At 43.6% G+C, this 26339-nt stretch overlaps 1 protein-coding gene and 1 long non-coding RNA gene across 2 annotated transcripts in view; both read left to right on the top strand.

Annotated features, from left to right (window-relative positions):
• The first annotated feature begins 215 nt into the window (after positions 1 to 215).
• Positions 216 to 13313, top strand: LOC141252912 (uncharacterized). The gene is made up of 5 exons (XR_012314149.1): positions 216 to 1441; positions 8125 to 8223; positions 10535 to 10661; positions 11862 to 11961; positions 12333 to 13313. It is a non-coding gene; the product is annotated as an uncharacterized lncRNA (long non-coding RNA).
• Positions 13314 to 22510: 9197 nt separating this feature from the next.
• The window catches only part of PAFAH2 (platelet activating factor acetylhydrolase 2), a 57600-nt gene continuing 53771 nt past the window's right edge, over positions 22511 to 26339 (top strand). The window contains exons 1-5 of the mRNA XM_073666666.1: positions 22511 to 22696; positions 22771 to 22924; positions 24942 to 25038; positions 25151 to 25219; positions 26112 to 26238. Of these exons, the coding sequence (XP_073522767.1) occupies positions 22607 to 22696; positions 22771 to 22924; positions 24942 to 25038; positions 25151 to 25219; positions 26112 to 26238 (537 nt within the window). The 5' untranslated portion in view covers positions 22511 to 22606. The remainder of the gene's footprint in view (positions 22697 to 22770; positions 22925 to 24941; positions 25039 to 25150; positions 25220 to 26111; positions 26239 to 26339) is intronic.

A 26339-nucleotide genomic window follows, 5' to 3' on the forward strand; every position in this document is an offset into this window, starting at 1 on the left:
GGACTAATCCAAGGCAGATCAGATATGGATAATTGTATGCTACATCAAGGGAATGATTTTATTACTGGATTATGGCTGGAAATCATTATGGCTGCAGTATGGAAGGCCTTGCGAACTTAGCAGGATCACTTTAGATGAAAGATACTTCTATGGGATTATTCTTTATCACTTGAACAATGCAGTTTTTTGTTTTATTGCAGTTCTTTTTAAAACTTCTCTAAGAATCAAAAATGAGATATTGTATTATTATCTTTCTGAGGACTAGGTAAGTCCTGCAGCAGGTACGTAGTAGAATACTTTGACATTGGTTTATCATTGGCTGCTTTCTTGGTGATACTTGGCAAACAATCCTGCTGTTCAATTTAGAATTGATGCTGCTTGCTAAACATCCATCAAAATGTTTCATTCTGACATGTAAAATGAAAAATGGATCAAATTGTTAAATTTCAATCAAAACCGCCGTCATCAATCAATAAATAATCTGAGTATTAAAAATAAACCATAAAAATATTTTTAAAGAAACTGAATATGCATGTAAAAAAAAAATTCTTAAAACAAAAGATGGAAAATACATTTCAATCACCAAAAAACTTAACCGTTAACCTCTCGAATGACCTAAAATAGAAAATGCATAAATGTGCGTCGTCCTTGGATAAAAATAATACCAAAAGAATTTGTACCACTTATGCCCGTTGTTAAAAGGCTGTAAAGCGTCTGTTCATATATACACGTGACTTAACTGATCTGGGCTTTATATAATGTGAGTATATGTGTCCTTCTTGTCATTTATTCTGGTAAGTATAATGTACAGAAAAGTGTGTATTTTTCAATATATAGTAAAAAACATGCTACTTGTGCTTTACCGCCTGGAAATTTTAGCACAAGGTACGTATGCCGTGATGACACATATTTGACTGTATGGTACTATGATTTTTGGGATAACATCAGTGTAAATAACATGCTAGATATTAATAAAAAAAACAGTCATAAACCGTCAACCACCTGCTCCATGCTACTCGGATACGATTTATTTGCATTGGCTCTCGACCAAATTTAAAGAAGGGTGAAGATATCGAAGACCTCTAAGGTGCGACACCGTGCCAGTACTGATGCGAGTATGGGCAGATGGCAGAACTGTTACCATATCAGTGGTAAGTAGAACACTTTTTTTACTTACTTTTTTTTATATATAATAACAATTAGCCATTATTAATATAGTAATATCTGGCACCTACAAGACAGTGTGACTTTGAATATGTACACATACATTTTTCACGACTGTCAAAACTTTATTTTGCTATAGTTAGAAAACAGCCCTTTATGTCGTCCAGAAGATGGACCCCATTACATGAAAGATGTAATCTGATTAAGTTTCTTACCTTTATTTTTCTTACTCCTCTTTAGACTCTCAGGCTGCCGGTAGTATTTTTCGATACTTCAGGTATGAAGACATGCTTTATGTGGTGCTAAGAATGCCTTGATAGTTTTTCTATAGCTTTGCACATTTTATGTTGATTTATTTTGTGTGTTTGAACATGGAACATTCATCATTTTCCTTTTAGTTACATTACACTGATTCAATTTTGCTACCCATCTAATAGTTACAGTAGTTTAATTTCTACCCTTAGGAAAGATTCACATGACCATACTGTTTCCATTTTCTATTTTCTTATTATTACTGCCACAAATTCTGGCCAAACCGCAGGTCTCATGACCCAGAATAAAAGCATCATTTATGCCTATGATGCTGTTAGTATGAGCCAGGAATTGCAGCCATGATACAGACAATTCAGCCAAAGTAAAGTTATTTGAATCTTCCCTTATTGTAGCAGAACAACATTGTGAAACAACTCTCGATTCCGACTAGAAAAACAGTAAAAATTTGCAATTCATCACCCTTTTGTGCAAATTCCTCGCAATTTACCAGGTATTGTCCTAATATCAAGTAAAAAAATTCCCTCAAGACCATTTTTTCCCTATCTTTCTCCCAAAGAAACAGACGTCTATGGTAGAACAGTTACTCAGTTGCAGTGTGAGTTCTGCCCACGTCTTGGGTACCAACAAATGCCAGCTGTTATTCTAAACACTGAGGATCTGATTCATCAAGAATCAGAATTCTGGCACAAAACTGCTTAAAATGTTACAAAATTTTTGCAAGTCGAAGTAGTGCACAAATTTTGCAGCTTTTGGAGTTTTTATCTTGGGTCTAGCCAGATTCTTTGACTTTTTCATAAGTGGGCAGAGATTGGCAATAACTGGGAATGGCCGAGCAAAATCATCATAATTTATGACAATAATATAATCCAGTCCCTGACTGTAGTACTGCAAAATTATGCTGTGAAGGCTGAATGAGGCATCAAATTCATTAAAAGGCACACGCCTCTTGATGAATTTGGCACATCTTAGTCCAGCACATTGTTCATCCATACTGGAGTATAAAATGCCAGTTTTGATGAATCATGAACTACGGCGTCAATTTATGAAACAATTTTCAACAGATAACTAGCTTAAATGCCATGTACATGGGCATGCAGGTTGTAAGAAGTTGAATAAAATATCTTGATATCTACAATCTGATGTCATATTCACGAGAAATCCACGTTTTTCTTATACTGTATGTAAATGATCTGGTAAGCTCTATGGGCCAGACATAGATCTCCCCGAATGTCCGCCTCCTGAGCTTATTTTAAATTAAAGGGAATGTTACCAGTGTGAGACATATGGATCAGAAGAACACACTGGCAGTCATTACATATACACCTATAGAGATGAAGAAGCAGCACTGCGATCAAAATATATAGAAATATATCAAAATTTATTGGGATATACGTATATAAAGTACAACATAAAACCAACAACAGAAAAAACATTGTCATAAAATCAAGACATATTGAAGACAGCAATACAGAAACAAAAAAATGAAAAGCCATAGCCCAGTTGCAAGTTCATATGTTATAGCAGGAAATCTATAATAATGGGGGCCCTATATAGATGTACCAATAAATCATAAAGCTATATCACTATTGGCAATCCCTAAATGTAAATTATCCAGCTCATATGAATAGGCAAACATAGAATAGCATTAAATTATCACTATAATAGTCACAGAACAAATTGTATATATGTCTCAAACCACAATATAACCACGGATGGCAAATAGTGATATATCTCTGAGTTATTGGTACATCTATATAGGGCCCAAATAAATGTTGATATATTTGTATATATTTTGACCGTAGTGCTCCTTATTCATCTCTATAGGTGCATATATTTCACATGAAGGGATCAGTAATGAGGAATAATTATTGTTGCCCGTCATTATACGTCTCACACTGGTAATAACCCCAGTCATTTAAAATAAGCCCATCTTTATCTTTGATAAAGAGACAGTTATACCCTTTCAGAATAAACGCAAAAGAAATGATAGAAGGACATGAGAGGGAAGTGATTATAAAAAAAACTAAATTTATAATGCATGTCAGACTTTGAGAATCAAAGGATGTATAGATGATGACACCATAATAATTATTATTATTATTATAAAATATTTATATAGCGCCATTAGGTTCCATGGCGCTTTACAAGTGTACGGGCAGACAGGGACACGAACATGAAACATCAAACGAGGCGCACTGGTACAGTAGGGTAGGGGGTCTTGTCCACGAAGGCTCACAGTCTATAGGGGGTGGGTGGGGAGACAGGAGGAAGGGGAGAGGAGAGGGTGAGATGGTGTAGCAGATGGGTCTCAGTGTGGGCTGTAGGCCTGAAGGAAGAGGTGGGTCTTTAGGTTTTTCTTGAAGGTTCCCAGGGTAGGGGAGTGTCGGATGTGATGGGGGAGAGAGTTCCAGAGTATGGCGGATGCACGAGAGAAGTCTTGTAGGCGGTTGTGGGAGGAGGAAATGAGAGGGGAGAAGAGGAGAAGTTCTTGAGAGGAGCGAAGATCGCGCGGGGGGACATATCTGGAAACCAGGTCGGAGATGTAGGGAGGGGACAGGTTATGTATAGCCTTGTATGTTAGGGTTAGGGTTTTGAACCGTGATCTCAGGGCAATGGGGAGCCAGTGAAGGGCTTGGCAGAGGGGAGAGGTGGGGGTGAAACAGGGAGATAGGTGGATGAGTCGGGCAGCGGAATTGAGGATGGTGCGGAGAGGTGCGAGGGAGAAAGCGGGGAAGCCAGTGAGCAGGGGGTTGCAGTAGTCGAGACGGGAGATGATGAGGGCGTGGATAAGCGTTTTTGCCGAGTCCTGGTCAAGGAACGAGCGGATTCGGGCAATGTTCCTCAGTTGGAGTCGGCAGGCGGTGGCGAGGGCTTCGATGTGGGGCTTGAAGGAGAGGGAGGAGTCAAGGATTACCCCGAGGCACTTGGCGTGGGAGACGGGAGAGAGGGTGCAGTTGTTGATTGTGATGGATAAGTTGTGGAGCTGGGGAGAGCGGTTGGGGGGGGGGAGATGATTATCTCGGTCTTGTCCATGTTGAGTTTGAGGAATCGGGCGGAGAAGAAGGATGAGATGGCGGATAGGCATTGGGGAATTTTGAATAGTATGGCGGAAATGTCGGGGCCAGACATGTAGAGCTGGGTGTCATCAGCGTAGAGGTGGTATTGGAGGCCGTGGGATTCGATGAGTTTCCCCAGGCCGAGGGTGAATGCGGAGAAGAGTAGTAGTCCCAGGACTGAGCCTTGGGGAACTCCAACAGAAAGGGGGTGGGGCGAGGATGAGGTGTGGGAGTGGGTGACGTTGAAAGTCCGGTCCGTTAGGTAGGAGGAGATCCATGAGAGGGCTAGGTCAGTGATGCCAAGGGATTCTAGGATGTGGAGTAGGAAGGGGTGGTCGACTGTGTCGAAGGCGGTGGAGAGGTAGAGAAGAAGGAGGACGGAGTAGTGTCGCTTGCTCTTGGCGGTCAGTAGGTCGTTGGTGACTTTAGTTAGGGCTGTTTCGGTGGAGTGGTGGGGTCGGAAACCGGATTGAAGGCGGTTGAAGAGGGAGGAGGAGGAGGAGAGGGGGGAGGACAGCTCGGCATGAACGTGCTGTTCAAGTAATTTTGAGGCAAAAGGGAGGAGAGATATCGGGCGGTAGTTGGAGACTATTGCAGGGTCAAGGGAGGGTTTTTTGAGGATGGGTGTGATTGTGGCATGCTTGAAGGATGATGGGAAAGTGCCGGATTTAAGTGATAGGTTGAAAAGATGGGTTAAGGCGGGGATGAGGACAGTGGTAAGGTTAGGGATGAGGTGGGAGGGGAGGGGGTCGAGGGCACAGGTGGTGAGGTGTGAGTGAGCTAGCAGAGAGGAGAGGAGGTCTTCTGTCATGGGGGAGAAACTACATTTGGGTGAGGGGGGTTGGGCGGTGGGGGGGGGCCGAGCGGCTTGTAGATCGAAGCTTTGTCTGACTTTGTCAATCTTGTCCTTGAAGAAGGTGGCGAAGTCGTCGGCTGAGATGAGGGGCGAGGGGGGTGTGCAGGGGGACGGAGTAGAGAGTTGAAGGTACTGAAAAGTTGCTTGGGGTTGCGGGATAGGGCGGTTATTAGGGAAGAGAAGTAATCTTGCTTTGCATTCCTGAGAGCAGTCTTGAAGGCGGTGAGGGACTGTTTGAACAGGGTGAGGTGTTCAGCGGAGTGGGATTTCTTCCATTTCCACTCAGCCACTCTAGACGTCTGACGAAGTTTTTTCGTGAGGGGCGTTAGCCAGGGTTGTCTGTGTGCACGGGTTGTGACGTGTGAGAGCGGGGCAGCTTGGTCGAGGGCTGTGGTGAGGGTGGTGTTGTAGAGGGTGGCGGCGGCGGAGGCGTCCTGAGAAGAAGCTAGGCCGGAGAGAGGGAGGAGGGACTCGGAGAGTGAGTGGAAGTCGATGAATTTGAGGTTTCTACGGGGGTGGGGGAGTGTGGGGGGAGGGGCGATCAGAGAGGGGGGGAGAGGGGGGAGAAGGTCAGTAGGTTGTGGTCAGATAGGGGGAGAGGTGAGTGTTCGAGGTCAGCGAGGGAACAGAGGCGGGTGAAGACAAGGTCCAATGTGTGACCGTCGGTGTGTGTGGCGGATGAGGATCCATTAGGAGAGACCGAGGGAGGAGGTTAGGGATAGGAGTCTAGAGGCGGCGGTGCAGGGGGTGTCAACGGGGATATTGAAGTCACCCATGATGATTGTGGGGATGTCAGAGGAGAGGAGGTGGAGGAGCCAGGTTGTGAAGTGGTCAAAGAAAGAGAAGGGGGATCCTGGGGGACGGTAGATAACTGCCAGTTGGAGGTTGCAAGGGGAGAAAATGCGCACAGAATGTGCCTCGAAGGAGGGGAGGGGGTAGGAGGGGGGCGGCGTAATCGGGATGAAGGAGCACGTGTTGGCTAGGAGTAGGCCGACTCCTCCACCGCGGGTGTTGTTGGGGCGGGGGGGGGGTGGGAAAATGTAAGTCCACCGTAGGAGAGGGCGGCCAGGGAGGTTGTGTCAGAGGGGGTGAGCCAGGTTTCCGTGATGCCGAGGAAGGAGAGTTTTTTGGAGATGAAGAGGTTGTGGATGTATGGAAGTTTATTGCAGACCGAGCGAGCGTTCCAGAGGGCGCCCGGAAGGGAGACTGGGGAAGCAGGGGCGGGTGGGATGGGTCTGAGGTTGTTGAGGTTATGCGGGTTGATAATATGTCGTGGGAGTGGGGGGGTGGTGTGATGGGGTGGGCCAGGATTAGGGGAGATGACACCCGCAATTAGGAGGAGCAGGGAGAGGGTGAAAAGGTGCGGGCAGGAGAGCTTGCGTGGTGGGCGTGTTTGTTTGGAGATGGAGGGTTGAAAGTGGAGGAACAGTTCAGAGGAGAGGGTGAGGTGAGTAGGTAGGATGGAGGGAGAGATGAGCATTTCATTACTGGGAGGAGTGATGAGTGGGGGTAGTAGGAAGTGGAGAAGGATGGGAGTGAGGGTGAGAAGAAGCGGGAACATTGCGGGGGTGAGTAGTGGGCGAGAGGTGACAGGGGTAGGAGGCAGCCCAGGAGCGATGTAGGTGGGGTGAGTCCTAGTGGGGGACAGGTGGCCATTTGTGAGGTGCTGCTGGGGGATAGGATGCGATCAGGGATGGGGAGCAGTTCAGGGATGAGTTGCAGTCCGGGGGAGAGGTACAAACAGCCGGGGTAGAGATGAAGGTGAAGTAGCCGGGGGGGAGATGCAGCAGCCGTGGACGAGGTGATGGAGCCTGGATGAGAGGGTGCGGCTGGGGATAGGATGATACGGCAGGGGTGGGGTGATGCGGCAGGGATGAGATGAAGCAGCCGGAGATGAGGTGATGCAGCAGGGATGAGATGAAGCAGCCGGAGATGAAGTGATGCAGTAGGGGTGAGATGATGCAGTCAGAGATGAGGTGATGTAGCCGGGGTGAGGTGATGCAGCCGAGATGAGAGGAGGCGGCCGAGGATGAAGTGAAGCAGCCGATGATGGGAAGATGCAGCCGAGGATGGGAAGATGCGGCCGAGGATGGGAAGATGCAACCAAAGATGGAATGATGCAGCCGAGGATGGGATGATGCAGCCGAGGGAGGGATGAGGCGGCCGAGGATGGGATGAGGCAGCCGAGGATGGGATGAGGCAGCCGAGGATGGGATGGTGCAGCCGAGGATGGGATGGTGCAGCCGAGGATGGGATGGTGCAGCCGAGGATGGGATGATGCAGCCGAGGATGGGATGATGCAGCCGAGGATGGGATGGTGCAGGTGATGCAGCCAAGGATTGGATGATGCAGCCGGGAGCAGGATGATGCAGCCAGGGGCTCAGAAGCGGCTGGCAGGGTCAGGGGCAGGCAGCAGGGTGGGAGGCAGGATGAGAGGCAGCCACAGGGTCAGAGGCGGCCAGCAGGGTCAGAGGCGGCCCTCATAATGGCACAACAGCACTTAGCACAAATGCTGTAAATGTAGTGACAATTTTTTTATCCTTGGAAAACTGTGATTTTGACACAAAACAATGGGAGGTCAGTGCAAACCTTGAAAAAGAGGATCCAAAACGTCAACCACTCACCCCAAACAAGCACACAAAACAACTTCATCATTTTTTCCACCTATGTCCTCTCAGCTATTGATAGGTCAGTACTGAAGAGGGATCTAACCTTCTCCCCCATGCTGAAACTTGATAAATTGACAGTTGTTAAAGACCTTTATCCATTTTGCAGAAAGCTTTCTTTCAAACTTCTGTATGATGAACCAAAAGCCTCTGAAGATTTATGTATGGAAGCAGGTCTTGGGTGACTATTTACAGGAGAATGACACCGGTAAGTCAGCAAATGTTTTACGCAATCCGTCATTTGCTACTGTGCCTCTAAACCTTTTTTCTGTGTTAGATTTTTGTTTATAAATTGATGTATAAAGATATACAGGGCATAAATATAGATTGTACTTGCCAACTAAATCTTACATATGTTGAACAGCAGGCTATTACTGCTTTTAAAAATAACCCACATTTCATCATTAAGAAGGAGGACAAAGGTGGAAATATAGTTTTGTGGCCGAATAATATGTACACACAGGAGGCCAAAAGACAATTGAATGACAAAAGATTTTATGTCCCACTACCATCTGATCCAACAGAGATATTTACGAGTAAATTAGACCGGTTACTTCATTTGGCCAAATCATATGAGATCAGTAACAAGGGAATTTGACTTTCTAAAAGTGGCTCATCCTGTTGTGGCCGTTTATTACTTGCTTTTCAAAATACAGAAAGATTTCACTAATCCACTGGACTGCCCCATTGTGGCTGGAATAAGCAGCCTGTCTGAAAAAGATTGTATATTCATTGACACAACCTTTGGTGCCCACCTTACCATCATACATTAGAGACTCTACACTCTTAAAGGGAATCTGTCAGTAGGATCAACCCTCCTAAGAAGTCTATATGGGTACGCAGGTCATAGGAAGCTGAGTAAAATGATATCTTGATATCTGCAGTCTGATGTTTTATTCCTGAGAAATCCACGTTTTTCTTATATGTTAATGAGCTCTTCCAGGCTATGGGGAGGATGTTGCCTGGAAGATAACTCCGCCTCCAGAGCTTATTTTAAATGAAAGGGGAAGTTACCAGTGTGAGACATGAAACTAACACAGAACAAGAGAAATAAAATGTGTCTTCTTGCAGACACATTTTTTTTGCAGCTCTTGAGCTCTGCTGTATTGCAACAATATTGCAGCCATGTCTGCCTGTGAGATAGAAGCTGAAGCTGGGAGGAACCTGCAGATGTGTCAGGTATAATCACACACAGCTCTGCAGTGAGATCAGGAGAGCAGATAGCGGCCATTACACATCACACTGGTAACTTCTCCTTCATGTAAAATAAGCTCTGGAGGCAGAGTTATCTTTCAGGCAACGTCCTCCACATAGCCTGGAAGAGGTAATTTACATAAAGTGTTAAAAGATGATTTCTCAACAACAAGGCACCTGATATGAAGCATACAGGGAGGACATTTTCAGCAGTTTATAACCTGTATGAGCACATTACTAGATAGGTCAAATGTGGTGACAGATTCCCTTTAACACAACTCTTGGATGGTGTGACCGTCCCTAAGATACAATCATTGTTACTTGTGATGTAGAGTCTCTAAGCTCCAATATTTCACATCCGGATGGTATTGGAGCTGTTTTGAAATATTTGGCAGAGAAATTCCCTAGGGAGGATGTGGGAACATGTGGGTCAGTGGGTGCTCTTGTCCGCTGGCATGTCTTTAGAAAGACTGCATGGACCAGGGCTCATCCCATTGAATGCCCATACTCCTTCCCCATGGGGAGAACACTACTCAGACAACATAGGATGAGGGTACCACACTCCGGTAGGACTTTATTGGGTGACCAACAGTTAACAGCATTAATTACATTCTCAGCAACAACACAAGATGGTGCAAATGACAGCGTCTCAACCAGCTACCCCAACCAGCACTCCGCTTTTGGCAGGGACCCACAGAGAGGAGGTAGCAGCAAGCTTAGGAAGCTAACTGAGCACAGCGAGGTATGTGGCCAGATGACCGGATTATCCCAATCTGGGTTATCCAAATGAATTTGTGGGCTCAGTATTGGGCAATGGAGCAGTTTTGTAATCCACCAGCTGGAACCATAGTCCCTAGGCTGAAGCCCAGCAGAATCAGACTGGTGACCGGAGTAGGCCCTTTTTTATATCCCTCAGTTCCCATTTCAGGGCATTGTGTTCCACAGGATTGGGGGGGAGATAGTCATGGCTGTTCCCTCATTGTTCGCTGGTTCAATTAGACTACATACTTGTCCTCCAAATGATGCAGACTAGTACACCCCATGGGGCTGATGCAATCCATGATGAGCAGACATTCCATAAATTAGCATACAAAAAGGTTCACAGGATAGTCTCATATGAACCAATGGCTTGCGTTCCTTGACTTACTGACCAAAGGAATAGTATGTCTGGCATAATTAAGAATAGTTCACCCGGGAACAAGTGGTGAAATTTTCCTCATTGATGCTGAGTTGTCACAGAGGATATGAAAATTTCCTTTCTCATTGACCTCTTACAGTTTGTCCTCCAACATAATTTTATTTTAGACTGTACCTTTTATCTTCAGGTGTCCAGGATCACAATGGGTGTGAGATGTGTGCCTGTTTACACTGACCTCTTCATGGGTTGGTTGTGTGATGCCAACAAGCCGTGAGTCGGGACAGTCAAGGAGTCTGAGGTCAATGAGTCTAAGGGTACGTCATAAACAGAGGAAAGAGACAAAGTCGTAGTCAGGTAACAGCCTAAGGTCAAAGTATCAGGAAGATAGAAGATCCCAACAAAGGGGTTAACCAGATGGTCAGATTGAGATCCAAGGTCAGGAAATGAAAGATCAGTAAGCAAAATACTAGGAACAAATAAAACCAACCACACTTAGCAGAAGCTAATTGTGGCAGAGGTCAGGGACTAACAGCCCAGCTAAGTAACTGGGAAATCACCTTGGACAATGAACACCTGGAGACAGCCAGCACCTCCCAGTCTCAGATTGGACGACCAAGCTGTCAATCAAAACGCCAACCGTTTCAGCACGCCCCTGTGCCAGATTTGATGGCTGAGCCATCAGTAACTTCATCCCAGACACACTGAGGGGTGGAATCGTGACAGGTTGAGGCGGGTGCATGTGTATCCATTATGGTCTTTCTAGAACAAACCTTTGAAATAATTTACATTTATTGATTAAATTCTTTTGTTTTGAACAGGGCCTTTGTGCCCAATTAATTGAGGGGCTGAAAGAAAACCTATATCATATCCGCTTGTCCTATCATCTTTCCCAAACCAATATTATTTTCTTGGATTTAAAGCTTTCCCGTAATGATGCGAGGATTGAAGCTAAGTGTTTTCGCAAACCAAGGTCTACCAATAGCCTTTTTCATTTCTCAAGTTTAGAAATCATAACAAATTTGGAATCCCAATTTGAATAATTCATACATCTTAGATGCAATTGTTATAAGGAAACAGACTTCGTATTGGGGACACGAGACCTAACTTGCAGGTTCAAGGAACATGATTATCCAATAAAAGTTGTATCCAGAAATTTGAACTAATAGGACCTTCTTCAACCCAAATATCAATCACAGAATCGACAGGTGAAACTTATTACCAGATACAATAATCAGTGGGATGACCTACAAATACTTTGTAGACATTTGGATATTTTACTTTCTGACCCCGGTATTAAACATTATATCTCAGAAGCCCCATAGATCATTGCATATTGGGCTCCAAATTTAATAGATATATTGGTTGATAGCCCTTTTTCTTGTCCTGCTGTGTCTGCTAATAGTATCTTTTCAAACCCTCTAAATTAAATGACTTTCCCAATTAAACACTCTAAATTGCAAGTCTAAATGTGTCATTTACATCTTATTGTTATTTTCGTTGAAATCTTTATGTAGGTCAGACAACAAAGGAACTTAGACAAATCCAACAACATATCTCAACTATCAATTGTGTTGCTATCCTCTGTTGCGACCCATTTTTTCGATTACCACACTGGTAAGTATACAGGATTGTAAATCTTTGGCATAAAAAATATGTCCCCCAGTAATAAAAGGGGTGACCCAGTCCCTCTCTTGCTTAGTTCTGAATCCCATCATTGTTTTTGGTTTATTTGACACTTCTTTGTCTACGAACTTTATTCCCCATACCTTTTGTTTCCCCTACCAATGCTCTTCACTTCCTCTCTCTTCTTTACTGGGTTTTATTTTATACACATCTGGCTTCACACTTGCTTTGTTCATGCACTTTTTTTTCTCACAGCTTTCCTGCCCTTCACTCCTCCTCCTTTCTTTTTTTTCCTTCAAACTAGCCCCCTTCATATATTTTTTTCCTTAGTCTACTAACCTCTTATTCACTTTTTCCTTTAGATTATCTTTGATGTTCCCACCATAATAATAAACATCTTGGACTCCTCAGTGATGGTCCTAGTTTATGTAGTCAGGAATTCCTGTGCATACCGGCTGGATGACCTTGTCTCTTTGGATTTTCATTATAATGGATTTCTCTTGTGGATTTCTCTTTTTCGTCTCCCTTTTTCGACCTGACATGGATCGTTGCTGGGATTTCTCATTCTATGGACCTTTATTCTACATTTTCAGATAAATGTGGATTTTTATTTTTCGATACATGTTATGTGTTTTCGTTAATGTTTTACTTTCATACATATTTTTGTACACTATGATTTTTTTCTAAAACTTATTTGACTTTATTACAAGTTTTATTTTTGCAACGTCTCTCAATAGTATTTTTTCTCATTTCTCAGTTTTTTGTTGCTTAATATTTTACTTTGGTGTATGAATCATTGGCAATATGACCTTTGTTGTTACACACAGACTTAAATGTCACCGTTTAATCTTTTACTTCTACTTTTCTTTTCTTTATCTACCCATGGAATGCGCTTTTTGCACAATAGTCTTTGGCCCTAATTCACTAGATGTATATTTCTGTTCATTCACTTTGTTTTATTGGTCACTGTTCACTATATGCTTTTTTTTTTGGGCGGGGGAATAATTTACCCACACTTTTTATTTTCTGTCCATAGTATTGCTTCAGATCCAGTTGATATTTCATCTTCTACTGGCTTATGAAGTAGCTATCCGTTTTTTTCTGCCTTGCTTAATATCTATGGGACATACACATGCGTCAAGTGCCCATAAAGATTTACAGGTGGACTACCATGGTAGTCTTACTTATTTAACACATGGACAGATTTGGCCTTTACATATGTCAATTTAAACAGGAGGAATGGAATATTCAGCTCACCAAGTGCGACAGATATGAAGCCACCATCGAAGAGATGCGGTGCACGGACTCCAGACCAGCAGCTGGACAACAAGCAGAAAAAACAAAGAGCGAGAGGGTTTCCAGCATCCGCTTAATGTGTAGACGTTAAAACATGACTTTTAATGAAAAAAAGATTAAAAATACACGATTCAAGCTATATGCTCTTAGTCCTGTCTAGGGCTAAGCTTGAAACCCGTAGACCAGTGTCCTTTTAAACCCTCCTTTTCCCCCCTCTCCCATCCCATGTCCACCTCCTCTCTCTTCTACTTTTGATATGATTTTTATTTCATATTTTGAATCTTTTTTCATTAAAAGTCATGTTTTAACGTCTACACGTTAAGCGGATGCTGGAAACCATCTCCCTCTTCGTTTTCACATATGTCAATCTTCTTTCATAAGATACTGTACGCATATGCGCATACTAGACCTCCAGCCATGTTTGTTATGGGATTGCTGTCACTTTCTCTATTTGGCACATTTGCTCATCATATGTATTATCTTGTGCTAATCTTTTGCATTCACCATTAACATTATCCATTACTCACTTGGCCTGTCTTCTTGGCAAATGTTAATTATGACTTTAGTGCTTACCACGATTCTGTGTTTATACCGTCTCTCATATATATTAAGCTCTCGGCCATGTGTGTTGTGCCATCGTCTTTCTTTTGCATGCACCTTTGACACGTTACTTTTTCTCAAACTTTGTGTGGCATCTATTTATATCGTCATTCACCTTTTGTCACCAACTCTTCCCACCCATAGATCACCGTGAATGCCTGGTATGGATTTATTTCACCAAATGTAATCTATCTACACTTATTACGCATGCTTGTTTTGGTATCCACTTGTTTCTACCTTATATCAGGGGGATAAATGACCTGCTATATAAAAGGACTCTTGGTCATTCACCATTATCCCTGATGAAACCATCTTAGAATTGTGATACGTGTGGGGTGAGCTCACCCATTAGTTTTGGATATCTGGATGCACTTTATTTTCCTTCCTCACTACATTCTGGACATGTTTTCCCATTGTATATAATACTTATATACTGGTTTATATTTGCATTGTTACTTATTGTTACAATCAGTATACTGTATCAGTGCTCATTTTTTCCCTTCTTATATATTTTGTCCATATGGTGGAAACTTCGGGTCTATACCTGTCCAGATCAGAGGTTTGCGTTGTTTACTGTATGGTGGTTGTTTTTTTTTACCATTTGGCTGTTTTAATTGTTTTTAGATGTATGTTGTTAGTTGATCTCAATATATATTTTTAGAAGTGCAGTCTTTCCTGTGTTTATCTTTCTCCTCCTAGTGTGAATTTAATAAATTATAGGTTACTTTTTACTTTTTATCATTGCATTTGAGTTTTTTACATGTTTTTCCTTTGTGGTATGTCAAGTATTAAATAAAACTACTGTGTTTTGCATCCTTCCTGTTACTTAGCGTTGATAAAACTGTATTGGTAAAGTCGTGTGCCAATACATACATCCGTGTAATCTCGGATTACAAGCGTCTTTAGTGTGTTTCTGCTGGCCATGATGTCTCTATAAATCCTATTCACTTTACTGGAACTGTAATATGGTATGATATTTGCCCACTAAAAATACAGTGTCAAAAACCGCAGCAAAAACTCATCATGGGAACTTGCCTTTAAATTGCTGTAGCAGTAAAACTCTATTGCCATTTTCAAGTTGTTATTTAATGGTCACTGCTATGCGGTGTGCACAATATTAGGAGGGACAGCAATGTTTGGATATCTGGGGGGACTTTGTGTCGGTAGCTAGTGTGGGGACCATTAACTAGTAGCACTACAATGAGGAACCACTCATGAAACATTGGCATCACTAGGTCTAGGGCCACATACAGCTGTGTCTCTCCACCTACTTCTCCTTGGACCTCACCAGCCAGACCATGGTGATGACCGGACCAGTCCATGACCATATTGGAAATGCATTTAGAGTTCCCTTTCATTTGAGCAATTTATGTTAATAAGGCATTATTCACATGCCAATGTTTGTTATATACAAACAGTCTATTTTTTTGTTTGTTTTTATACAGCACACAGGATCATCGCACTGATGAAAAATGTTTGTTTGTTTTTTTGCGGAAACAAAATGGACACTGAAGTGTGAATAAGGCCTTAACCAAAGATTGCTGCAGCCAGAGAAAGGGCTCAAGCAGACGTCCGTGTTTCTCGGTCCAATCCCATACCACAATCCACGGACTGGCTGAGGGTCTCCCGATTAGAGTTTGACTCGTATACAGGTGCATCTCACAAAATTAGAATATCATCAAAAAGTTAATTTATTTTGGTTCTTCAATACAAAAAGTGAAACTCATATATTATATAGAGTCATTACAAACAGAGTGATCTATTTCAAGTGTTTATTTCTGTTAATGTTGATGATTATGGCTTATAGCCAATGATTTTTTTTCCACAGATTGACATAATGCAGAAGGTGGGGAATCCTTTTTTTTTTTCTTTTTTCTCCACTTCCTAGAAAATCAGATCCCACTCTTATCACACTCACTAAAGTCTTATCAGAGTGTGATTAGCATAATCGGACCGAATTTCCTAGCCATAGAGTTATCATCAGGCCCTGTTCACATATCAGTATTTGTACTGATAGATTCACACCTCATTATCTTACCTGTTCAACACTCGGGGGCTTCCATGTAAATCCCTAAAACTATTTCAGTTGTGCTCCCAACAGAGCTACTAGCTTTTCTACTAGAAGCAAATGGAGTCTAACATATCAAACTTCGCATTCAGACCTCCTTGCCATCGACGTCCATCTTTTTTTGCCATAGTATTGTAGGGTACCATGCTATTGTGTTTGACACAACCCAAAATCAGAAGTGGAAACTAGAGAGAAAAACTATATTGAAGATCTTCATACTTCCTCTGTGTATTGGAGCCACTCCAACGTATGACTTACAATTACAACTGAAATACTAACCAAATTAATTACTGTATGTGCATAACTTGCCTTCCCCCCCTAAAGCCAGAGCTGTGGAGTTGAGAAACCAAGGTCCTGACTACTCAACACTCTGACTCCAGCTAAGATTATTTCATAATTAGCCAATATTTATGATCAAAATGAGTAAAATGGTAACCAATCAATTTTTGATAAAAAGGGCCTTAGATTGAGAGAACATAAAATACATTTATATTACTAAGATCTCTAAACAAAATGTTATTCTGTCTGAATTGGTTTCACCAGTCTAATTGGTGGTGCATTTCCTCCATTTATCCTAATTGTCTTGTATCAACCTTTATACAATTATTTTTCCTTGTATTTTGCAATAAAGATTTTTCAAAAAACTTGAAGAAATGTCAATGATATTTAATACACTAAATAATAATAGCTAGTTTTTTTTTTATTAAAGCTGGAATTGGTACATTTCAAAACTTGCTCTAACTCCATGCACAACTCCACAGTGTCAATAACACAAAAGTAGCTTGTAGATGCCCCCTCTGATGGAAAATATGGAAACAGATGGGGGTAGAGAGGGAACTGTGCAACTTAAAAGTAAGGTTCTTCCTAAAGCCAGAGTCACATGTCTATCTATCCGAGGCTGTTGTGTTCAGGCCAGGAGAGCCTCAGCCGGGCTGGAATTCGGGGACCGTATTCGGACCTTGAATGTTAGATGTGCAAGACTGGCCTAACAGAGACATGTTTTACAGCATAAAATACAGTACAGACCAAAAGTTTGGACACACCTTCTCATTTAAAGATTTTTCTGTATTTTTATGACTATGAAAATTGTACATTCACACTGAAGGCATCAAAACTATGAATTAACACATGTGGAATTATATACTTAACAAAAAAGTGTGAAACAACTGAAAATATGTCTTATATTCTAGGTTCTTCAAAGTAGCCACCTTTTGCTTTGATGACTGCTTTGCACACTCTTGGCATTCTCTTAATGAGCTTCAAGAGGTAGTCACCGGAAATGGTTTTCACTTCACAGGTGTGCCCTGTCAGGTTTAATAAGTGGGATTTCTTGCCTTATAAATGGGGTTGGGACCATCAGTTGTGTTGTGCAGAAGTCTGGTGGATACACAGCTGATAGTCCTACTGAATAGACTGTTAGCTGCTTTTTTCTTGCCATAATACAAATTCTAAGTAAAGAAAAACGAGTGGCCATCATTACTTTAAGAAATGAAGGTCAGTCAGTCCGAAAAATTGGGAAAACTTTGAAAGTGTCACCAAGTGCAGTGGCAAAAACCATCAAGCGCTACAAAGAAACTAGCTCACATGAGGACCGCCCCAGGAAAGGAAGACCAAGAGTCACCTATGCTTCTGAGGATAAGTTTATCCGAGTCACCAGCCTCAGAAATCGCAGGTTAACAGCAGCTCAGATTAGAGACCAGGTCAATGCCACACAGAGTTCTAGCAGCAGACACATCTCTTCAACAACTGTTAAGAGGAGACTTTGTGCAGCTGGCCTTCATGGTAAAATAGCTGCTAGGAAACCACTGCTAAGGACAGGCAACAAGCAGAAGAGACTTGTTTGGGCTAAAGAACACAAGGAATGGACATTAGACCAGTGGAAATCTGTGCTTTGGTCTGATGAGTCCAAATTTGAGATCTTTGGTTCCAACCACCGTGTCTTTGTGCGATGCAGAAAAGGTGAACGGATGGACTCTACATGCCTGGTTCCCACCGTGAAGCAGGGAGGAGGAGGTGTGATGGTGTGGGGGTGCTTTGCTGGTGACACTGTTGGGGATTTATAGCACGTGAAAGGATATGCGCTACTCCCTTTAGGTGGTGCCTATAAGATGCAAAACCACTATTCGAAAAAAAATTAGCACCAACGCACACTATAAAGTTCGTGATGACAGTAGCATGGTCTAAGAGGCATTCTGCCAGTGTAATAATGACAGTGTAATGAAAGTGCTAGTGCATTGCAATGCATTATACCAGTGATTAGAGTAATAAAAGTTACATTTCCATACAGGGTGTGACGGATATTCTAGAATAATGACATGTTTCCTGGTAGTCAGGTCTCCAAGCACAGCGTAACCCGACTCCCAGCTGTAAGGGAGAAGGGAGGGGGGCTTCAGTGTGAGTGTCCCTCTGCAGCGTGAGCTGAGCTGACAGGCAAGCCCCATGGTGAGATCCTCTATTTGTTCTCAACACATGCTATGTTGTGTGTAACATCCCTGGCGGCGAGCTGGCATGGCTTACCACCTCCCACCATGCAAGACCACCATCTTACCTATCAGTCCAGGCTGCACACTTTGCTCCAGTACCTGCTGTGTCTCTTGTCTGATTGCTTAGGGAGGCGGCACAGTTACTGCCTGATTCTTATAGTTACTGTGTGCGCACTCCTAATGCCTCCCCAGCCTATTGCTGTGAGTCACTGGATACTTAAACCCCCTCCACCCAGTAGGAGGTGCCTGAGCAACACTTTCTTACAGTGTGTTCTGTGCAACTGAGTTGCCAGGTCCTAACCACGCTCACGCTAGTCAATCCGGGCGTGGGCGTAACATTGTGTAAGGTACTATACTTCAATACCGAGCTGTGGAACAACTATATGTCCCAGCTCTTCACAAAATGAATTTTCTAGCTCAGGGGAAGATAGCAAACGTCAGACTGCCTCATATCCCACTTCAGCGTGTATGGACAAGGAGATACACGTCCCAGCCTTTTGGAACCTCCAACAACTGCTGTGTTTGGTACCCACACGTAGCAGGGGCCCGGTCGGGTCCGTTGACACCAGAAACGGTTCCCTGGGACCATCAAGTAAGGAGGTAGGGGCCTCGTTAGTTCTGGGAGTCTTTTAGCCAGGAAGGAACAGGGGGTGGAGACTTGGGCTGAACAGGGGGCAGGTAGTGGGAGTTCCCAGAGAGTTGAAAGGTCTGTGTAGCAAAAGCCTATTTTCGTTTCCCGGGGAAGCTGGTGACATCAAGACGTGTGGGAGAAGTCCAGCAACCAAGCAGGGCCCACATACCTTCCCCATGTGGCCGCACAACTTCCAAGCCATGCTTTCTATCTAACCGGTAATTGACTTTAAGATTTGTTATGCTTGATGTACCATGCTTTTGTATTTGTAACTCTGATCACTGTATATATAACCCTGATGTATATAGTAGATTGTTTAGTGAGCCCTTATGGCGATTAAATATATAATTTAATCTTGGGCTGGTCTTTTATCTCGAACCACAAACCTCACGTCTGTTGTTCGGTCTAACAACACGCTACCAGGCTTGTTTCTAGCCTGATATAAGTCTGTTATATCAAATAGAAACTGGTGGCAGCTCTATCCAAGCCGACAAGGCTCTGCTTCACTGGAGTAGTGAAAGAGCCTCTCAGCCTGTCAGGAGTGTGGGAGAGTGTGGGGTCACGTCAGCATCTGGGGCCACGTCACGTCTGGGTGGACCGCCTTGTCCCACCCCCTGGTGCCTCTCTGTATAATACACTCACCATATTCCTCCATATAGTATAATGCACTCCCCATATTCCTCCATATAGTATAATGCACTCCCCATAGTCCTCCATATAGTATTATGCACTCCCCATAGTCCTTCATGCTGTATAATGCACCCCCCATAGTCCTCCATATAGTATAATGCACTCCCCATAGTCCTCCATATAGTATAATGCACTACCCATAGTATATTGCGTCCCTATAGTACTAGATACAGTATAATGCACTTCTCATAGTATATTGCATCCCCATAGTCCTAGATATAGTATAATGCACTCCCCATAGTATATTGCATCCACATAGTCCTCTGTACAGTATAATGCATCCCATAGTCCTAGATACAGTATAATGCAGCCCCATAGTATATTGCATCCCCATAGTCCTCTGTACAGTATAATGCACCCCATAGTCTTCAGTACAGTATAATGCAGCCCCATAGAGTATAATGCAGTCCCAATACTGTATAATGTAGCCATTTAAGGTATAATGCAGCCATTTAGGGTATAATGCAGGCATTTAACGTACAATACAGCCATTTAGGGTATAATGCAGGTATAATGCAGCCATTTAAGGTATAATGCAGGTATAATTCAACCATTTAGAGTATAATGCAGCAATTTAGGGTATAATGCAGCCATTTAGGGCATAATGCAGCCATATAGGGCATAATGCAGCCATTAAGGGTATAATGCAGCCATTTAGGGTATAATTCAGGTATAATGCAGCCATTTAGAGTATAATGCAGCCATTTAGGGTATAATGCAGCCATATAGGTCATATTGCAGCCATATACGGCATAATGCAGCCATTTGGGGTATAATTTAGCCGTTCAGGGTATAATGCAGCCATATATGGCATAATGCAGCCATTTAGGGTATAATGCAGCCATTTAGCGTATAATGCAGGTATAATGAAGCCCCCATTTAGAGTATAAAGCAGCCCCCCCATATATAGTATAATGTAGCCCCAGTCCTCCAGTATTATGGCCTGTGAGTTAAAAAATATAATACTTACCTCTCCTCCTCGTTCCCCCACAGCTCCGGTATCAGTAGCGCATCGCAGTAGCTCCACTGCCCTGCACAGCATGGAGCAATGACGTCATGACGCTGCGACAGAGGCAGAATGATGGCAGAGAGAGTGTCATGTGATGCTCTCTCCTCCCTCATTACTATCAACTGTATCAGTATCTATAATGCTGATACAGTTGAATATGCGATGCAGGGAGGCGGTGCTGATGTCGGGGGGCCCCCCCTGACTCACAGGCCCCATAACGGCCGGACAGCAGCAGACTGGGGGCCCCTGGGAGAGTGGGGTCCCTAGGCAGATGCCTAGTCTGCCTGCCCCTAACACCGGCCCTACCCACAAGTGACCTTATTCTGGAAACTATACCTCATGAGGAATTTATCTAAGGGAGTAGTGAGCATTTTTAACCTTCAGGAGATTCACAGAATTGTGTAACATTTGGCTGAGTAAATAAAAAAAATTATTTTTCGCATAAAAATGTTACTTCGGCCCCAAGTTTTTAATTTTCAAAAGGAATAATAGGAAAAAACTGAATTTGATATCATTGGGCGGTGAAGAAAGAATAATTACATTAATACAACTAAATGTTGTTTTAGCCCCAAGGTTTTAATTTTTACAAGGGCTAACAGGAAAAAATGGATCTCACAGTTTGCTGTGCAATTTCTCTTGAGAGCTAATACCCTACATGTAATCGGGAAATATTCAGGTACAGTGGAAACCTCAGAAGAGAAAGAGCGCCATATTGGAGTTCAGATTTTGCTGGAATGGTTTGCAGGTGCCATGTCACATTGGCACAGCCCCTGAGGTGCCAGAACAGCAGAAACCCCCCATAAGTGACCTTATTTTACAAACTATACCTCTCAATGAATTCATCTAGGGGTGCAGTGATCATGTTGACACCACATGTGCCTCACAGATTTTTTCAGCACTGGGCAGTGAAGAAAAAAATAATTCAATTTTTACCACCAAAATTTTGTTTTAGCCCCAGATTTTACATTTTCACACAGGGAAATGGGTAAAAATGGCACCAAAATTTGTCCCACAATTTCTGCTGAATGTAGAAATACCCCATATGTGGCTGTACATTACTTCTTAGCCACACAGCAAGACTCGGGAGGAATGGATGGCTATTTGCCTCCTGGAGCGCAAATTTTTCTAGAATAGTTTGCAGACTCCATATACAGAGCCCCTAAGTGCTAGAAGAGAAGAATTTCTTGTGACGTGACCCCATTTGGAAGTTACACCCCTCTGGGAATTTATGTACAGGTGTGGGGAGGATTTTTTTACGGTGGTCACTGAAGGAGTTCACTGGTGAGACAGGTTACAGGTAAGTCCATTTTACAAGAACGCACTTCACAGTAGGCTGTACCGGTATGTCCAATGTCGGGAAGGGGTTAAAACATCAGTTACTTATTGAAATCTGTAACAATTGCCCATTTGCCCACTTTGATGCCCAAAAGCCTTTTTGGCCAGGTTGAAGTGACCTGATTTGATGCGGGCATCTCTGTGCATGTAATGGTGGTGTGAGGTCAGCGGCCCAGAGTCATGTAACCCTTTCAATACCGCCCTTCAGTGCCCACTTTGATGCCAGTTTTATACTTTTTGCAGCTCCTGTAGAGTGTATTCACATCAGGGCACCGCACTGTATTTTATTATTGTGATTATTTATATTTGTTATTAAACCTGTAAAAACAGAAAAGACTAAGAAACCCCTTCATCCTCGTCTACCCAGGAGCTGGCATGAGGCTGGCATGGCTACTGCCCGGGCTGTCCGTCCTGCAGGAAGTGCCGCCCTCTCCACAGCAGCCGTGGATCCGGCCCCTGCAATATTTGCCTGTGGACTTTGCTCTGTGCGGCCATGACACGGTTCTCTGCCGGTGCTAGCAGCCATGGGCAGCGCGCTGTCCCTGAGGATCCCCCCTGCGGCCGGGGCACACCGTGTGGGCTGCACTGACGTCCTGGTGGGAGCGGGCACGGAGGTGACTGAGGGCAGGGGAGCTCTGCAGGGTGCTGCACACAGCCGGTAGTCACTGTCCCTTGTGTCCCCTCACAGGGCTGCTTCTTCCGCCTCTTCTACCCCTGCACCCCGTCATCTGCTGGTAACCCGCATCCTCCATGGTGCCCTCGCCCCGAGTACGTGGCCGGATTACTCGGTATCCGCGGATGGGAGGGCAGAGCCGCCCAGTACGGAGCCACCTTTATCCTGGGTATAGTTTTACCAGCTGAAGTATGAGACTGCCAGCAGGTGGCGCTGTGCCTGTCTGTGAGAGTGTTGTCACCAGGCTGCTGTGATTGTGGATGGGTGTTGTACCAAGGTGTCACCATACCAGGGTGCCATCATCCCAGGGTGTCACCATACCAGGGTGCCATCATCCCAGGGTGTCACCATGTAAGGGTGCCATCATAAAAGGGTGCCACCATACCAGGGTGCCATCATCCCAGGGTGTCACCATGCAAGGGTGCCATCATAAAAGGGTGCCATCATCCCGGGGTACTACCATACAAGGATGCCATAGTTCTGGGGTGCCACCATATCGGTGCACCATACGAGAGTGTCATCATCCTGGGGTACCATCATCCCAGGATGCCACCATGCCAGGCTGGCACTGTGGTAAAGGAGACTGCACAAGAAACCCCTTCAGGCACTGAACTAATCATGGCGGAGCACAAGCTGCACACGTTGTGTTGCGATGCAGCTGCTGATCGTGTGGTTCTCACAGGCAAAACACTTTTTTTTAAACTCTGCAAGTGCGGATACCGGAAGAAAATGAACTTATTTCCTCCCGGGAGCCGTTGACTTTCCGTCACAGGAGCGAGCACAGGGTGGCTACAGTCACTACACTGTGACTAACAGTGCACTCTGCAGAGCAACCTGTCAATCAAAGTCCTGGGGCGGGCTTACAGCTGTCACTTACAGAATAGTCACTGTAGCCATCCAGTGCTCCTCCCTGTGACTGAAAGTCGGCGGCTCCCCGGAGGAATACGTTCTTTTTCTCCCGGTAGCCGCACTCTCTGTAAGCCAGCATTGGAGCACTAATCAACCCTATAGCTGCAGGTAAATAGGTGAGAGGTTCCCTTTATAGAGGATCTGTCACCAGGTGAAATGTGCTCTTCTATTAGTCCCGCTGCTCCCAAGTATTCTGCTTTGTTTTTTTTTTCTATCTTTTAAACCCACCATACAGTCCCAGAGATATGGTCCCCTTTAGTTAGTACTCATTTTTATGGTCTTTAGCAAGGGACATGGCTCCCAGGATTCTTTGGGGGTGTCTTTAGGCTGCTCATCATTATTACCCTGTCAACCATGCCTCCTTCTAAAGACCATAAAAATTAGTTCCAAAAACAAAAACCCATATCTACCGTATGGTGGATTTAAAAGAAAATAAAAAAATTAACCCTCTGCAGAGCAGCGGGAATAAAAGAGCAAAACCTGGAGAATTCATCTGGTGACAAGTTCTGTTTTAAGGGAACTTGTAACATGAGAAAACGCTATTAACCTGCAGATATGGGGTTAATCTGCAGGTTAATAGGGTTCTGAACCTACCCAGTGCCGGCATTTTGACTCCTGCTGCCAGGAGGAAATTAACTTTATTCCCCCCTGCAGCGCTCGGGTTTCGTGCACTGACTGACAGCCGGCCCTAATGCTGAGCTGGCTGTCAGTCAGAGCTGGGGCGCGGTTACATCTGCCGTGCTCTATACACAGAGCGGTGACTGAACCTGTGCCAGCGCCACCCCTGTTACTGAAATCTGAATTCTGTGGGGAAATAAAGTTAATTTCCTTTCGGCAGTGGGGGTCTAAGTGCTGGCACCAGGCAGGTTCAGAGCGCTATTAACCCGCAGATTAACCCCATATTTGCAGGTTAATGGCGTTTTTTCAGATTACAGGTTGCTGTTAACTCTGTTTTACTTAATACAAACCCTTAGTCCCATTGCTAGGACTCCCTGTGACCCTGAGCACGGTCTCTTGGGTCTCATGGCTTGTCAGGACTATTGATTTGAACTCCTCACAGACTTTATACAATATTTCATGTTATACAGTGCTATTATATAATGTGTGTAACATCATAGTTCTGTTTGGTCACGTTCACACTCACATAGTAATGCTTTATTGTTAATTATACTTCTCCAAAATAGTTTTGATTTGTGGGCTTTCACTTTACAGTGCTATTTTTATTTCAATTTGTTATGAACTATTGACCACAGTAACATCCATTCTGTTACCAACAGGGAACCCACAAATTCCTGTAATATGGAATGGAAACTTTTTGCCAGGTGCGGACAGGAAGCCACTCATCATCTTTTCTCATGGTCTGGCAGCTTTCAGGTGAGAAATTGTCACAAAATGAGTTTATCTTTGAAACGTACTTTATCTTTAAAAGGGTTGTCCATACGGTTGGCATGTACCAATATGGATGCTTTTCTTTTCCCTCCCCTAGAACACTATACTCTTCCCTGTGTATGGAACTTGCATCCAATGGGTTTCTGGTAGCCGCCCTTGAACACAGGTGAGTAGGTAAAAAGGTCCGGAGTACCGTTATCAAAACTAGTGCACTGGAAGAGAACTTATCCAGAGCTCTAATATAAGCATAAAAAGGAAACCAATCTTTACTGGTATCAGCAAAGACAATCCAGGGTTATAAAAGGTTGTCCGAGAGATTAACTAGCACAGACTAAGTGTTTTCTGACCTAGAGCAATGACTTGCAGTACCGCCATTGTGTCAGCTCATGTAAGTATTCCAGGTTCTTCCTCATAGGCTGTACCCCATCAGTCATTTTCTGTTATAGGATTACCAGAATTATTATTCTCACAGTACGGGTGTTCATATATATTCAATAGATAAGCAGACACATTTATTTAAAGAAGCACTCCTCCCATCAAAGTTTTTATCCTCTTAATATATTGCAATCATATTATATAGCACTGTGTACTTACAATTGCTCTTTTTGCCTTTCTACCCAGATAATTGTTCTCTTTCCTCTGCTCTATATAGAAACAGAAAGTCTCTTTTCCCCACGTTTATCAGTCCCCTCTTCAACTCCTGACGCACCTGCTCCCTCCTTCCCCCTGCCAGGGAGTTTTGCAGTGATTTATGACTCATACATGGAAAATTGACCTCCTCTTTCTACATAGAGCTTAGAAGGAGTCAGTTTTTAATTACGTGATGTCATAGACCTCATGGAAAACAGAAGAATTAGTTGGTAGAGGGGTAAAATGAGTAATTGTAAGTACACAGTGCTATATAATATGATGATTGCAATATAGTAAGAGGATGAAAATTTTGATGGGAGGAGTACTTCTTTAAAAAGAGAAATAGAGATAAGCTTCTGCCAGTGGTGACAATGAAATGAATTAAATAGAGACTTTTCTGTACCGTGAATATTATCTTGATGTCGCAGGGATGGATCAGCCTGTGCTACGTACCACTTTTCGGAAGGAGATGTCGTCACACCCACGCAGGAGATCTGGGTCCCATTTAAAAAAGTGCAACCAGGAATGAAAGAGTTTTATCTCCGGAACTATCAGGTATTTTCTCTTACAAACCAGTGAGGAGCCAGAGTAATACCCAGGGAATCTATGGTAGTAAATGTACAGTAACGTTACATGATATCCTGTGGAATTCGCTC

Source organism: Phyllobates terribilis, unplaced genomic scaffold (genome assembly GCF_046119375.1).
Source record: "Phyllobates terribilis strain yellow unplaced genomic scaffold, ASM4611937v1 Scaffold_2__4_contigs__length_985480577, whole genome shotgun sequence".
NCBI classification, from domain to species: Eukaryota; Metazoa; Chordata; class Amphibia; order Anura; family Dendrobatidae; genus Phyllobates; species Phyllobates terribilis.